The sequence below is a fragment of the Polyergus mexicanus genome, unplaced genomic scaffold (assembly GCF_030449975.1).
Source record: "Polyergus mexicanus isolate NDT 795.1 unplaced genomic scaffold, iyPolMexi1.0 SCAF_12, whole genome shotgun sequence".
NCBI lineage: Eukaryota > Metazoa > Arthropoda > Insecta > Hymenoptera > Formicidae > Polyergus > Polyergus mexicanus.
The window spans coordinates 9,734,621-9,752,024 of NW_027223332.1; the positions used below are offsets into that span (position 1 = coordinate 9,734,621).

General features: G+C 37.0%; 2 protein-coding genes across 4 annotated transcripts in view; both read right to left on the reverse strand.

Moving 5' to 3' along the window:
• Positions 1-17,404, reverse strand: part of LOC138938443 (uncharacterized) — a 355,984-nt gene that overhangs the window by 332,605 nt on the left and 5,975 nt on the right. The window lies entirely within an intron of this gene.
• LOC138938472 (zinc finger CCCH domain-containing protein 13) lies at positions 5,537-16,195 on the reverse strand. 2 transcript variants are annotated; one of them, XM_070305468.1, is made up of 7 exons: positions 16,034-16,195; positions 13,897-14,081; positions 12,814-13,052; positions 12,159-12,437; positions 7,188-7,533; positions 6,234-6,522; positions 5,537-6,119 (listed from the first exon to the last, which is right to left on the reverse strand). In XM_070305468.1, the coding sequence occupies exons 1-7, from the start codon at positions 16,193-16,195 to the stop codon at positions 5,898-5,900; spliced, it is 1,722 nt and encodes a 573-aa protein (XP_070161569.1). In that variant the 3' UTR covers positions 5,537-5,897. The 2 variants fall into 2 exon arrangements, with proteins under 2 accessions (XP_070161569.1, XP_070161568.1); XM_070305467.1 differs by having other exon boundaries at positions 5,537-6,122.

Here is a 17,404-nt window from a genome sequence, read left to right on the forward strand (position 1 = left end):
TCACCTCTGTCCAGGAATCTTCTCCAATCCCCTCTTTTCAAGTGCGTCACGCATCCCCTTTCTGCGCGACATCTTGAATATATGTTCGACGACGTTTGCTCGTGATTGACTCGCTGATTGATAATGCTATTTTTTTTTTGGCATAATGTTAAACCGTTATATAGTACGATATAATAGAAATGAATCTCTCTCGTTTAAAAGTGAAGAAATCATAACTTCAATATCTTACCGTTTTTCTAATAAAAGTTCCGTACGGAAATATTAAAAACCTCTAAATAAAATTTATAAGACAATATTATATAAGAGGCAAAGAAATATTCAATAGCAATTATAAATTAATTTTGATTCTTATGGAAAAAGTAACTTTTGATTTCTGCGCAAAGCAAAAAAGAAATTAAAAAATTCTTTCAAGTTTCTTTAAACTTAATCTTATAAAATTATGATTAATCTGATAAAATTATGATTTTTAATATTGAGCTATTTGAAATATTTGTAGCAAACATATCACGTTCTTTATTATTTGTGTCAATCTTTGTAGAGGTACCGCTTGTTTTAAAATGTAAGTAGTGTTTGCAAAGGCTCCTAAAGTTTCCAAGCAGGGACCATTCCGATAATGTTTGTGCATCTCAGGTTTATTCTTGGGACGGATAATCCTCAGATAGCAGGCTAGTCAGACACATCTTGACAAAGTGCTTTGAACCCGATATGGCGTGGCCGGACCAAGAAAACATGCCGTTACGCCGAAGACTGTAATGGCTTTCTAACAGACAGCCAGACGGACAATTCGAAAGTTTTATGCAAATAGAGATGATGGTCTTCTCGCGCGCGTTTGTAAAAATCTATAAAATGTGCAACCGGTATTTGTCGACCCGGCACAAATATCCGCGCAAATATGTCGCCGCTGTCGTCTCGTCGAGGCGAGGTACTTTCTTTCACATGCGTAATTGTTTTCCGCATGCCTGGAACTTGAACGATGCGTAAATGACGACGCCGGCGCGATTAAATCGCGAGAAAGTTTAGTGAAACGTTGAGGGAAAGACGATTAAGCGTGGCAAATTGCTTGAAAGCCAATATTAATTAGTAATCATAATCGGAAACTTTGCAAATCTATGCAAAGTTTCTATTTACAGTTTGTCATGTATCGTGAATTTACTTGTCAGATATTGAGAATTGAATAAAAAATATCTTTTATAGAAGATTATTATATTGTATATATATATATATATATGTATATATATATATATATATATATATATATAGAGAGAGAGAGAGAGAGAGAGAGAGAGAGAAATGCTGCGATACCAGACTGCGTTTTGTCATTTCGCTTAAACTTAAATTTGTATGAACAGTTATGCTTTAAGTATTTTTACGTCTATCAATTCACACGGTCGATTGCATTTGTGCTGTTCATTTGCCGATAGCGCGACAGAGCATTAAAGTCACCGGATTGAATAAAATAACGGGAGATGTATAAATACCGGAGATGTGCGAGTGAGCACCACTGCCACAATCGTGATGATTCACTTTTACTGATTAAAATGATGATTGAATCCCTTGAAACATTGCACATATTCCGCGTCACAACGACAATTTGACAATAGCATTTCTGACATATTACGATATATAATAGTTGTGAGTTATTAAGATTGTTGTTAGATATAATTAAAAGATATTTAAGTAAGTATATAAAATAAAATAATATAATTATATCGAAAAATATAATAATATATTAAGAGTGTGTGTGTATGTGTGTTTCAAAGATGCTCACCAATTTTAATTAAGTAAGGTAGAACTTGATCAAATGCAAATATTATACGTGCCAAGACAATCATGTAGAAAAAGCTTAAAAATTCCTTCTCGTACGCGCATTGGGAGCAACGGCACTTCCGTCACGTAACATCCGCCTTTCCATCACGTACTTTTGTCTTTAGATAGGCACGAGGTCAGGGCTTATCGTGCTTATTGATGGTGAGTCGGAGCATGAAGGTAAGTCGAGTCATGTTATTTGCGCCAAAAGTAAATCTCTATTCAAAATTAACAATTATGTTCAATTATGTTATCTATATATTTAGATATTTTTCTCTTTTTACTCATTAAATTTATGTCCAAAAAGCTTTCAAAGAAAAACATTGAATTCACGATAAATTGCGAATCGAGTGAAAAACTCGAGATATTCTGCAATTTTCTTGTGCTGCAAATACAAAGAGTAATGTAAGATCAAATGATACACGAGTTTAGAGCGCAGAGTATAAAATGCCTGGCATTTAAACTAGGAACTATCGCGTGCGCGTGAGTATAAAGGCCCTGAGGCTCGTGAGACCCCTATAACAGGTCACTGCCATCGAGAGAAGCGAGCAGACAGGTTCGAAGCACTGAATCCCTTTACGGGAGAAGGGAAGCCTGTTTATCCGTCCTGCATTTACACGCGCATTAGTGACATGCACGTGTGCCATTCGAATAACCGTCGGATAAACGTCGATCTAGTGTTATAAAATTATTTAAATATGTTAGAAAGAATCTATTTGTATATTCGTTCGATACACGAGCCCGTCCCCCCTTTCTTCTCTCTGGAGGGAGAGTGTCTCTTGTTACTTTTATATTGAAAAGATGCGAAACGGATGCGCTTTGGTGAAAATCCACTTTTAGACGCGCGGTAACGCAACGGTAATCGAATTTCTGAATTACATTATATAAGCGGCGTGCGAATTACGTTACAAGAAAACGACACGAACACTTTGCTGTCAGTACCGTTGCCAGTAACGGTCACCCGGTATATGCCCTGCTCGAGGATGGAGCAATGTTCCGCACGATTGCAGGTCTTCATCAGTGGGAGAAACGAGACAGCGACAATTCTACGCGTCTTTTATTGTTAATCTCTTTGCTTTACCTTTGCGAAACTGCAATCGAGGATGATTATGGTTTACGAAACTTCTTAGGAACATTATTGTAAAGAGAATTGGCGCGTTTGTCAAAGGTATATAGAGATTGAATTGCGACGGATGACAGAAAATGCGAGTGAAAAATAGCGATACGAATAAATTACGAACATTAAGATATGCTGAGCGTTATCGTCTCGGGCGAAAAGACTTTCTCGAAATTACACTTATGCGCTTGTTGCGCTTTCCTCTGTAAACTACGATATGTATGAATTTCTTTTGTGCGAAATCGTTTCATACCGCATTTAAGAACAATTTCTCCTCTTAACGCTGAAAGTTAATCAATACGGGCATCTTTGACTGTTATTTCTCTGTCGACATATTTTTTATTTTTTACATATATATTTATGTATTGCCTTTATACTCTCTAGAAATATCTACTTGAAATTGCTTTGAAATAAATTAATATATTGCAATTATGTATCAATTAATAAATGCAATCTAATGAATAATAACAATAACACACAAGGCTATAACATTTTACGTATCATTAATATAATTTATCAAATCGCGAAAGCAGTTAATAATATTTACAAGCTTTGTCATTACATTACCTGTAGCCTTGTAATATAATAATTAATTTAATTTTTTAACAAAACAGAATTTTATCAAAAAATAGACAATAGCAATCATATAAGTTTATATTTTTTATAAGATAAAAAAAAACTATCTATTTATTTGTGTTATTTACAAAAGAATTTCAAATATGAAATTATATATGCTCAGATCATTTCCTGCTTTACGTCAACGGTACGCAAATAATTTTTTATCGCTAATCGGTTTGCAATAAGTCTCTCTGCAATTGAGTAGATATGCGTATTATGTTTCATCAATTTTCGGTGCCATGTATAAGCTGCTAATTCATTTCCGTGATAAACACTAACGTTGAATGCATCTGAAATATTTTATTGCACTGGAATATGTACGAAATGCTTTTTATATTATAAAATTTCTTTTCTAAACGCGATTGCGACTAGTGTCAACATATAATTTATTATTATTTTAATTGTTACAATTAACTTTTAATAAATGACATGAAACTGTATTGCAGCAATAATAAAGTGCGTATCTCGTGTGATTGTTCCGCGATCGAAAGTGCAAGGTGTCTCGCGATCGTACGTATACGTATACGACTAATTATAATTAATCGTGTTTTTGCGAGTGAGTGTGAGTGCCACGTGAAAACAGCAAAGAATGAACAAGAGAAGAAAAGGAAGTTTGGGCGACGGACGAACCAATGATATGCGGAAAGTAATTTATAAATTATTTATCATTTATATGTATCATGTTTAAAATAGACATATTGCTTTCTTTTCATTTCCTCAGCATCGCGGAAGAAAAGCAACAATATTTGCGAGTATCGATTTAATATGCCTTTTTTGAGAATGGAATATTATATAATTATCTAAAAAATTTTTTCATTTAAATATAATCATTATCGATATAAATTTAATAACTTTTTAAACAATATAAATTTAAACGCAGCTCGAGGGCAGTTTCTTCCTGGAACTTGAAGAGATCATTTCCTTCGTCATACTTGTGTCAAAATTTCATCAGATACATCTCGTGTGTAAATGTCACGAGGGCAGGATTCTCTGAATTTAATAATAACTGAATATCTTCTTTACGTAACTGCTGATATTACTGCGAAAATATATGATTGAATAAATAAAACGCAGCCATATACGCACTTCTTTTAGAATAAGAAGCTTTGTCGTACAGCTTAAAAATTAAAATGTGTTATCTTAAAAATATAGCGGATAGAAACTTATATATTTAATGAGAGAGAAAGGTTTAATCCACTTCTCTAATATCGCATAAAAAATGAAACTTTTACAATCATTAATATGCGCATTTAACTTATTAATAAGATATATTTTATGGCAAAGAGATATGCATTTACTGACAACTTTCTATCGATAAAAGAAAGAATTTTTATATAATAACCGATTCTTTTGATGAATATATATTTGATGTATATATACATAAAAATTTCGATTACGTAAATAAAATATATTTCGTAAAAGAATATATCTCTAAACATACCAAATATTTTTTCTAAGTTTGTATTCAAATTTATTTAAACGTAAATTTATTTCTGGCAATTATGTGCTTGTGTGTGTGTGTGTGTGTGTGTGTGTGTGTGTGTGTGTGTGTGTGTGTGGGTGGGTGGGTGATGTTCGAACCTAACTTCGATTAATCAGAGGAGGAAATAAATAATACGAGAACTTGTTATTATAATTATTATTAGTACTGTTATTATCAATATTATTATGTTGTTACTATTATTATTATTATATTGTTAGTGTGGCATCTGACGCGTAACGAGATAGCATGTACATATGTTGGAATTGTGTTGCATTTCGCTATTGATTAGAATCATTTTGTTAACGAGATCCTCTGTTCAGACTCGATAACAACAATACACAAAATCGTAATTAGATTCATTAAAAATGTGATACATATAATAAGCTTCTTTTACTCTCGTTACAATCTCGTTTACAATCTTTAATTTGCATTGACTGTTCAGTAGCATGATCAAATTGTTATAGATGCATATCTGCAATTAATTTTAAAATCTGAAAAATTGTTATATCGAGTTTAATAAGAGTATCTAATAAGTATTACGAGTAATATTTCGTTTACCGACAATGGATTGTATCGTATTAAATTATTCGTTTTTGCAGCCATTAATTATGTGAGCAATCGACGGTGACAAATGATATTAATATTAATTAAAAATTTACTTCCTTGTTATTTGGCTTTCAAAAATTGAAAAATAGAAAATATCCATATCTCGCAGATCTTCCATCTCCCTTCTCCTTCCTCATTTTATGGGGGGGCGGGATAAAGGCCATTACAACGACGAGCACACTGAACGGTCAAGGCGCAATACACGAACAGTATGATATAACGCGACATGTCGATTAATTAAATAATTCATCAATTAACAAAAATGCATCAATAGGGATGGAGCGCGGCCAGACCGAGTCTCGGCGGCTCGGCATAGCTGTGACGGTATCTACCAGGTGTCGGGATCATCTCTAACGCAGGTCTGGCACTTTCGCGGTCAAGTCCGGGATATCTTTCATGCTCCGACAGCTCTTGATAAGTCGCGCTCCTCGTCCGCAGCTTGTCACGCAATTCTCGCGAGTGCTGCATATGTTCTCGAAACTCTCGCACCTGCTTAGTGGGACAAGATACGATACGCTGTAATTTTAAGATTGTATGTACACAGTTAGCGTATACACTAAATATACGATTTTTCGAAATCGCAAACGCACGACTCTGTCTTACCTCTCTCTGATCGATGGGATTCCTTTGATCTCTGAAATCCCTACCGATCGCCGGATTTTCATAGAAGCTTCTCGGTCGTGACCTCGAAATCTCCAATTCAGATGAACGTTCATTTGCGTAATGATGAGTCCTGGGTCGCGGTCTGCCCTTATAAGACACACCATTTTCACGATCCAACGCGTCTGGCTGATTTCGTCTCATTATATGATCATGCGAAGACATGGAATGCATGCTCGTCGGATATTGACGACCGGATCGATCCTCGTGGACTTGTCTGGCCGATTCGACCCTGTCAAACACAACAAATCATTATAATATAATCATTTAATAAAGAATTATTTCTATATACGGAAACTTTGAACATAATCAGGTAATTATTTAACGATATTATCAATTTAGAAACTGATTCAAATTAAACATTATATTCCTCAATATTCTTTTCTTTTTATATATAAATGAGAGTTTAAAAGAAATTTTCCATGAAAAATTTCGCGAAATGTGGACATGGAGGACGTCGGTGCTAACTACAATTTTTACAAAACAAATATATCGAGATCTGCGCCTTGATAAATCTTTCTTACGGGAATGCGTTCGATCGGTGAAAATCGTTACTCGAAACCTGTTCGAGTATGGAAAGCTGAGCAGAGCCGTATATGTACAAAACGAAAAGCTTGTTTAGATCTCTGGACTGATACTCTCGATAACATTACGTTACGACTTTTACTCCTTATTGATCCGATTAATGCTGCTCAGTGTTTTCCACAAAAACATGCTCGCTAACATATTAAATATTATACTGTGGAATAAATTTCTTTTCTGGCACAAGATAAATCTTTTTCTTTGTTTATGTTAGCTATAATTTTTATCACACAATTTTATAACAGGAAACTGTTAGTAATATTCATAAAGATAACATGTTTTCTCCATCTCTCTCTAAGATCATCTCTCTCACACCTGTGTACGGGATGATGCTCGATGTCTCTCTGTTTGGAGAAAACGGGTCTGGCGATGGCCTCCCTCTCCATAGCCCTAAACATTTCCTTGGCATCTTGGAACCTTTCTCTGGGACTGGTCACCTCGCCAGGATTGACCCTCGGTTGATATTGAGGACTCGGCGATCGCTGTCTAAACTCCGCCGCTCGTCGATTTCTGTTACAGTTGGGCGAAATTCCCCTGTTTGCTTGATTGGAGGATAGTCTTTCGGGGCTTCGCGGCAGTCGCGGCAACGTCAGACTCGATGCAGCTGTTTCCACTTCCGGCAAATAATCATTCTCTTCGTTTAGCGCACCCCAATCGTCATCTAAGAACAATTAACATGTAAATTGGAATCACTAATCTTAATTTCAGTCTATACATTATATAATGAATATTCCCCCTATTTTTGAGGTCAACGTCTTATAGCTCACTAAGATAAAAAAAAAATCGACGTTTTGAAATGATGTATCTTTATGAAAGATAGAAACAATATTTCACGAAAGACAATAGAAATAGGGTCGAAATAAACGTCGAAATATGATTGCGTGCGAATTTCGTCAAGCACGACGGTTTTGCTCCTCCATTGATTCGTAGAAAATCGATCGGCGGTAATTCTCGTGGAATCTGGCAACTTGATGGGGTCGGGAAGATTTAAAGAGCGGTAGCGCGAGCTATGGTAAGAAGGCACGGAGGGGGCGGAGGAGGATGGAGCACAGATGAGGCTCGAAAAGACACGAGGAGGTTGAGAGGTGCCTCGGGCTGTGGGCCGAGAATGCGGAACCTTATTCCGCAACGTATAACGGCCTCCCACGAGGTCGACTCGTGCACGAATTTATGTGTATCCGCGCCGCCGCTTGCCGTCATCAAGGCAGCGTCTCATCATCATCATTATCATCATCATCATCAGCGTGACTATCATTACCCGTTGCCGTAAACAACGACGACACGGAGCGGCGCTCTTGGCCTCCGCCTTCTCTCAGCCGCGTCGTGGAAACGCGCATTCGGAGAAGAACTCCTTTACGCAACGATCCGCCGTAGAGAGGCGAAGTGCCGTTACTGTATTAAGTAAGAATTGAAGGGATGAAGTCGATTACACGGATCGCGTCTCCGCCATCGCAGGATCATTCGCGCACTTTCGGCATTTCGATTCTATATGCCGAGACAATGTATGATTATAACAATTATTATGCGTATTATTTATTACCATCTATAAAATCAATCTATAAAATTACATATTAATCTATTCTATAAAATTGCATCCGCAGCTAATGAGATACGATTCTTATCTATTAATTCTATCATTTATAATTTATATCAATAACGATTCTAGACAGCGTAACGGCATACATCCCGTGAAGATACTAAATCTCCGTATACGCAATTTATATTGTATATATATAAGACATCGATGACCGCGTAATTGATTAACGCCGATGTAAAGCGATAAATCGATAAAGCTAATCTTCGTCTGGAATCTAAATAGCGTTAGAATAATTTCCCGCGAAATGCAACCACGTCACGTCGTAAGGTAATGCAGAGGCGAATCGTCAGTATAAGATATGCGCAAAGGTAGTTAAGTGTGTCATGTCGCTTTACACCGTAAGGATTTCTGGTATAATTGAACGAAGCGTCGTTCACACGATGGGACGGGAGTGAAGAGATTGCGATAAGGTTAGGTTGATCATCGCGTTCCGACATTTGTTGCGTCTTCTTTAATCGGACGAAACTTGAATGTGAAGGAGATTATACATGTATCGCGTATCCCTCTCGACATTTCACGGTATTTCATTTCGGAATAAATCATCGATTAATTTATAAAATATTACACGACTAAAACAATTTTAGCTTTAATGATAATCAAACATTATCATTATAATAATCATAAGTACGATAATTAAAGTTTATGAGATTTTATGCGACCTGATTAAAAAGAAGCATGTAAGTAAGATCTCTCTTCCCTCTCTTCCCTGATTCTCTTTAACACAACCGCTCAGACCGCTCGAATAGCAAAGTCCCGTGAATGCTTTGCAATCTTGCGCGTCATATCTATGAAATTAAAAAAGTAATGGCATCAAATAGTTGGATCGTTATCTCGAGGTTAAAATTTTACTTTAACATATTATTTGTTGCCAATCGTGATTTATAACGCAAGAATCTTTTTAACGTCGCTAACGATAGACCTATACGAATATTCAAAATTTTCAATTTGCGAATTAATCGAAACCGCGATTCGTAAGATGCCTAATTTTTGTGCAAAATCTGGACGCTAATTGGCGATCGGATGATTTTCGCGACCGTATGTCGTTCTGGAAGCAGCTGAGATACATGCACCCGTCGTAAACCGTGGTACTTGCCGCTGACACGACAACGTCCTAACGGTATTCTTCGTCCACTGTAACAGGTGCTCAATATAATCTCTTTCTCTCTCTCTCTCTCTCTCTCTCTCTCTCTCTCTCTCTCTTTCTTTCGCGTATGAGCTTAACGTCATGCCACGTGTATCTACCGGTACACACGATACGACGGAGGTATCTTCTTTTTCTCTCTTCTTCACCTCGAAATTTATTCGGCGACGTTATATGGGTCAGTCGTCCGTTAAAAAACACGTTTCTCACGCGAAAAAGATACGTCCCAGAAGACAAGCTCCTCGGCTTTGGATCACTGATATACATGCATTGCGTGCATATATTTAATATGCATTCTATCGGTCCGTTTTGTATAAAAGATAAAGTAAGTAGGATGAGTTCATTCGCGAGGCTGTATGAGTGCCAATAAAGCATCTACATGTACTGAGAATGAGAGAGAGAGAGAGAGAATCGCCGTTATATACAATACATATAGTCTTCTCTCTATTACTTTGCGCGTCCCCATTTCTAAAAGGTATTCTACACGAAATAAGTTTCTCTTAATTGGATCGTGAATTTTTAAAAGCCTCCTCCTTCATCAGATACGGTTTGTTATCTGCGATCGCTCCTTTCATTTTGACAGCTTTAACTGCAGAGAGATTCGATCGCAAATCATGGAAATCTTAAGCGGCCGATGTAATTATATATATATATATATACATATAAAGAAAGAGAGAAAGAAAGAGAGCACAAATAGGTTATTAATTTACAAAACGCGGTTTGTTCTGCGTAACGTTAATTTTCCTGCGTGAGTTTTCGTCGCACGATAAATCGACTTCCAAAAGATGCGATTTCGCACGTTTCCCTCGCAACGATGCACGATACGTGTAGGCATCATGCAAATGCGACATTTTCGGGTTCGACCCAGAGGGAAAGTGGACAATTTTATTGTTAGCGAGAGCGCGTGATTTATGACAAATTAGGTCGATTGATTCCGTATTCAACATCGAGGATGACTCGATGATGGAACAGCGATATAAAAAGAAAGAGAAAAGCGAGCGTGTTTAAAGACGACGAGAAACGATTTTTCGTAGCTATCGGCAACTGGGTTACGGGGTCGTACGATTCGCCACTGCCCAGTTTTCTACGAGAGTCGATAAGATACGAGCTGACACGCACGAACACCTGTTTCGCGAGTAGAAACCGTCCAAATTTTTATCATCCGGTATAAATCTTTGAGCGTGGAATTATACGTTTCCACTTTTATGCGCAGAAAACGTTGCGAAAGATTTGTTTAAAACTGCTACTTCCGATAGGCAATAATATTTTCACGAAAAGATGAAGAAATTCATCGATTAATTTACTTTCTTCGTCTAACACGCACAAATATATAGTTACCTTAATAATTTTTTATGTAGCAATTTTTTTTACAACGAGATATTAATTTTCTATATTTATTGTGCCATTAAAAACTAATTTCATCGATCACGGTGGTTCTCTTCGCTTCGAGAAGATTGATTATTGGGTGCGCAATCGTTTCCTGAGACGGATAGCGAAAAGAAGAAGCGACGACTTTCACTTTCATGTAACGTCCAGCATCGTCTTGCATTATCGCTTAACCGACGTAATGATGCGTCCAGTCGATAGTAGAGATTATTCTAAAAACTTTCCATTCTACAATTAGCCGCGAATTGGTTAACAACTAGGAATATTTAGCGCGCCCGTTAAACATTTAACTACGATCCTTTTTTTCTTCCTGTCGATCTAACTTTGTCTTCAAATTTCGATATTTTATATCGTGAAATTTCCGAATCTTTAAATATAACTCGAACAAGTTATTCAACTTTCAGAATTTAACGACTATCTATCTTACAAGGGAATAAATTTAATTACCGCAGAGAATTGACACGGTGTAAACTTTCCATTAAGTATGTCAAATAAGAAATACGTACGGATCGAAATAGCAATTCCGTGCTTATGTCCTGAAAACCTATTTTCACGGTCGTGTAATACCTATTTGTACAATTATTCTGAAAGAGCATATTCGCCAATAATACAGAACTTGTACGAAACACGATTGTAATAATCGCAGCAAGTTTCACATTCGCTAGATGCAATATTGTCATGCACGCAATCAATTTTACGCACGCTCCTCCGTTCAAGCTTTCTTACTTGAAATGGGATGTTGCATTGTAACTTGACGCAACGTCCGAGATGCGAGAATGCTCTCAGATTTTACATTGCAACGACCTAGTTGCTAATTTCATACATGTGTCTTTTAATATAGTAACGATAGAAATTCTAGCTTGTCGGAGAGACAAATATCTATGGCATATTGCTTCGCTCGACAGTTTAAAAATTGTCAAACAATATTATATAAAATTAAAAACTCTGTAAATTTATATAAATCTTACGAACAAAATATAATGTTTGAATTTGATTGTATGTAGAACAAAGAATTAATTTTTTATGAAATAATAAATTGTTAAAAATACGAAAAAATAAATTCGAAATGCTTAGAATCAGAATACATTGAAGAAAGATGAAATATTTCAAGAACTCAGACACAACTCTCGCCTACGAACTTTATACGAGAAAGATCACTCACCGGAAGAGGAATCTCTGGACGGTCTGGACGGTCTCTGGCCGAGGGGATGATGCGTCTGATAAGGCGGTGGCGTTGCCGCGCTATCAGATCCTATGCCGCTGCTGGCTGCACTCCTCGTGCCACCTCTGTCAATGGCTGTGCCACCACCCACGATAGTCTGATTTAAGCAACGTCTAAACTCGATGCCGGCCAAATTGCCGCGGTGTCTGTGGACGGTGTCATAGTCGCGCGGCGGCAATAATATCGGACCGACGTCATTGTCGTCGGAATTACCTCTGCCTGAAACACGATTGTCCGCTAGTATCCACGTTGCCTTGACACGTATTCGAACGAGGGCGAATTCTTTAGCGCTCGTTCTCTCGCTCACAATCAGTTAAAATCATCGACTGCGAGAGTAGCGTTTGATATAAATATTCATGAAAAAAATTAAATAAAATCTTCAGATGATGACTCTTATTATGTATAATTCTCTCTCTCTCTCTATATATATTTTTTTAAAAGACATAAAAAAATTTCTATATAAAATTTTACACACATGTATCTCATACGACGTACGTAATATTTTTTCAAATATTCCACTTGTGCGCGCTGACATATATATTGTATAAAATCTCGTACAGCGAAATGTTAAGCGAGACTTAAAGGAGGCATTCACCTAATTTCGCCCGTAGCTCCGCTGCCAGAGACTCGTAAATGGTCGTGGTTTGGACCGGATCGTGTCTGAGTTCACCGCTGCCTTCAGAAGATTCGGACTCTCTGGTACTTCGGCCGTCGCTGCCTAGATTGCTGCGGATTCTGCCTTCGCTCGCCGTGACCCTGGCCAAATTGTCGGTGTGTGACGCTAACGCTTTCAACTGACCACCCAACAATTCGGCGGTCTCGACTGAATCGCATCTAAAATTTCCAAAAAGCAAGGCGAACGATAAAGAGAAGACGACAGACAAATAAAATCTCGGAGAAATGATCTCGTCCTATCAACTCTACGCTGATGCTTTTGTATACGTGTGTGTGTGTGTGTGGGATTTTACTTGTTTTCACGCAGCATCGCATGAAAACTCTACCGGGTGTCTTGAAACAATTTATTACCGACAAGATCGAATAAATAGAAAATACGATACAAGACTTCCGTGTAGAACATAAGACCTGTGGGATCAATCTTTATTCCGCTTGCGAAAAATGCGTGGAAAATGCATAATATATATTTTTATATCTAGATGTAAACTCGCGATAAGCACGATCGACGTATCTAATGGGAAAAAAAGATCGGCCGTTTATTCTTATTCAGGTCATCGGTATACTTAACGAAATTCATCGTTGAATATACAATAATTGTATATATTCATCCGACAGCTCTCTATACTATAAAATGTTCTTTAACGGGACTTTCATTGAGCATACCAGAGAGATCGCGCGCCTTCGCGGTTACTTCGATTTAAACAATCGCTGGTCGGTGCCGCGATTCTCGCGTAGAACGGCCTTTATAATCCCGTTTCTCGCTTTGCAACTATGCTCATAAAATAAGATTCGAAATCACTTTCGAGCGATTCACAAGTACACACACACATTTGAGAGACAAAAAAAAAAAAAAAAAAAAAAAAAAAATACTACGAGAAAAGATTTATTTTTAATAAATATTAAATTATATCGAAAATATAAGTTTTCAAAGATTGATTAGTTTAATTTAATGAGTATTTTATCTGTTGTCGATTATTCATGTTAATCCGAAATATTCTCTGACCTGTATGCGTGCACGTGTACAGGATTGTTTGTTGCAGGATTCGGCAGAAGGAGAGTCGCGGCTACGATGTCCTCCCGTTGCACGGCTGCCAGCACTGCGTGACCTGGTACCAGGTGTTTCACCGCCGACCTCGTCGAGCCACCCGGATGAACCGTTTGTATAATCTTTAGACCTTTGTTGCTAACCTATCAAATATAAATGCATCGCCGTTCATGTTACCCTCGTTGCGGAACACGCGCTCGCGCGTTTCTTGCGCAAATCTTGCCTTTGTTTGCATCTCGCGAGATACATTCCACACGATCGTTTCAACATTTAATTGTACGGCATACGAGAAATAGTAGAGGTATGGATTAAAACAATAAATATATATATATATATATCATGTTCCTTTTTTCAAAACAAAACTTGTGTTAAATCTTTTACATAACGACGGCAAGTAATTAATTCATAATAATAAAAATAAAGTTTCTCGCGTCGCGTCGAACAGTTTTAGATCTCTCGATTGCCTCGTTTTTTATCTCGCATCCCGCACACATTCGTCCTTGTACTTAAAGAGAATTATGCGAGAGTAGATATAAGCGAGAAGGCATGTGTGCCGCGTAATTCTCTCTTTCTCTCTCTCTCTTTCTCTCTCCGCACAACGTGTTCCACTTCGCGAAAACACTTAATTACCGCGCCGTTGATTATCGCGACGATTCGAATTGCTGAAATGCTCGCGAGACCAGTTATAGATATTTGCCACCTACGGACAATCCCGTAGACTTTCTCGCATCGTCCATGCCCCGCGGCCAGCGCAATTGCACTTACACAATAATTAGATGGATCTCATTTCGTAACGTGTCTTTTTCTACACGGTATGTATACATGCCTCGCGCGGTATAATTTCGACAGAGTAGCGAACAAGCAGAGGAGAAGAGAAAAGAATAAAAGGGAAAAGAATAAAAAAGTTTATATTTTTATCATATTTGTGTGCATAGTTAGAGATGAAACTTAATTAGTTGTAGCAACCGTTCATATTTCTATCGCAGATCGTTCACGCATAATAATAATAATAATCTTCTTTTAACAGCATGCGGTCCGGAACATCTGGCGCATTCTATAATGTAACATAGATTATATATATATATATATATAAAAATACGCTAATCATTACAATGAACCCGTTTGTTTCATTTGACGCCGTTATTAATGCGTTGAATTATTCTTTACACTGTTTAGATCCGACTATAGCGTTTAACGAGATTTATTACATCACGCATCGGTAACAAACGCGATTTCTAAACGAACGAGCGTATCCTTTTTCAGACGATTTTTCACTTGATATGCATCGAGAAGCGCATGCCACGTGCTAACGTTTTCAATAGTCACGAAACACAATTTTGGCATCGCGCGTTCATTTTCTCTTTTTCCTATTCGAGGCGATGTGTTAGTACTGAACTCGTTTTTATAAGATTCGGGTCAGTGAATTTATTATTATTTTTATTCGCTCCTCGAACACGTAACGTTACAGATACGTAAAGTTTCATGCGCTTTCAGAAAATATTGTAATTTCATTGTACATCTCTCTCTACTGTAACTGTCGGAAAAGAAATGTATTATACACAAATATATATATATATATATATATAATGTAATATTTTGTAACAAAAATAAATATTTTTTTTATTAATATTAATCGAATAATGAAAAATTTTTAAATAAAAACTATTGAAACGCATTACACGGACGACTTCTATCGCAAACACGAGTTCCATTAAAGTTAATGCATCTTTCTTCAGCTCTGCAATTATCGAAAATTCCCACGTTCCAATATACACCAAGGCGTCGCTAATTCGCGTCAGAAGTTCCGTTCCATCGCGATCGATTGGACAGAAAATATGGAAGATCATTTCGAGGGAAGCAAACTGATTTGAACGAAGCTGTAGCTTAGATAAGATTGCAATTTTTATAATCCCTGACGACTGCTTTTTTATTGCTGGATGTGCGGATGAACAGGTATAAGAGAGAAAAAAAGTGAAGCTATACTATACGGATTGGTACAAATTTCTGGTTGCGCACGTCGTTGGTTAATTCGTTTCCCTTCAAGATATTTTCGGCCCGCATTGTCGAAACCGGATTTCAGGATGGTACCGCTCACCTGCAATGTGACCTTGAAAGGTTCTTGAAGTCGTTCCCGCTCCAGCAGGTAAGCTATGGCACCGGGCATCGCGTCCACTCCCTTAGCCTCTCTCGCGCCAAGGTACCAGACGTAATAGAAGCTCTTCTTGACATCCTTGCTACTTCTCAGGCGTAGGGCCATCACTCACTGTGTTCGCACAGAAATAAATCAACTTCATCATTTCGTTCGCAGGGCAAGGACTCGTTATCGAGAAAACGAATTGAAACGATAAACGCGCTGGATAATGAACGACCCGTTATTACGGACGTATTCGATATTTAATCGAAGCACTCTTTATACGAGTGTCTACCAATTTACTTGATTTATAATCTAACAGACTTTCTTTTATATTCAAAATAACGAATGAGAATTTCCCCTGTCACATTTCAGTTTCTAATATAACGTATAAAAATTTAACTCGCAGCGCTCTTTTGCGAGATACAAACAAATATAATTATACAGTATAATGATAATTTATTACTCGATAAAAGGACACACCCAACTGATAAAATCATTGACATAAAGCGATAACATGCAATAGAATGCTCTTTATTCTTAATAACCGCGACAATATTTTTTATTATTATGAGTTGTGAAAAGTTTTACCAATAAAATAGGAATCGGGATTAAATTATTACAAGAGCAAATAACAAATAAAGTGCTTTTTTGCGTAATATATAACGGATCGAAAAAATAGCAAAATTTCTTTATAAGTAATGCGAATTTTATTAAATTTATATTCAAGCGTGTAAGCGACTAGGGAAATTGCGCGGATAACATCGTGATCGCGCAGAACGTAAACAGATACAATTTCCTGCATAATTTTTATTTAATTATACGTTTAATCTCTCTCTCTCTCTCTTTCTCTCTCGATTGAAGAAAAACGTCAATTTTCCACGAGCTAGACTTTTACCACGTTTGCCGCGCGAGCAAGCCTGTTGGTTCATCCACTTCCTCAATTACTTTCACGCTTAAACCCGTTTCCACGTTATCCATCTCGCGGCGAATCGTTTCCCGCTGATCCTTAACGACGACGGTGCTTTACAACGGAAATATTTTACCAGTTGAAAGTGTATTGATAGATATCAACTGATGAGATAGATCATAAGAATTCATACGTTTTTAATATAAGTGCGATCTTGACGAATAACAATTCTTGGTATTCTCTATTATTGTTATTCTTACAATAATTTTGTATAAAATATTTTTTATGTTCTCAAGAGAATATCTCTCGGTTTGTTGACATTTTTTTTTTTTTTTTTTTTTTTTAAGTAATTCCAGATTGAATTTTGATAAAATTCTTCTTTTTCTCCTGCTCTTTAAATTAACATTTGTCGGTAATATATTCGT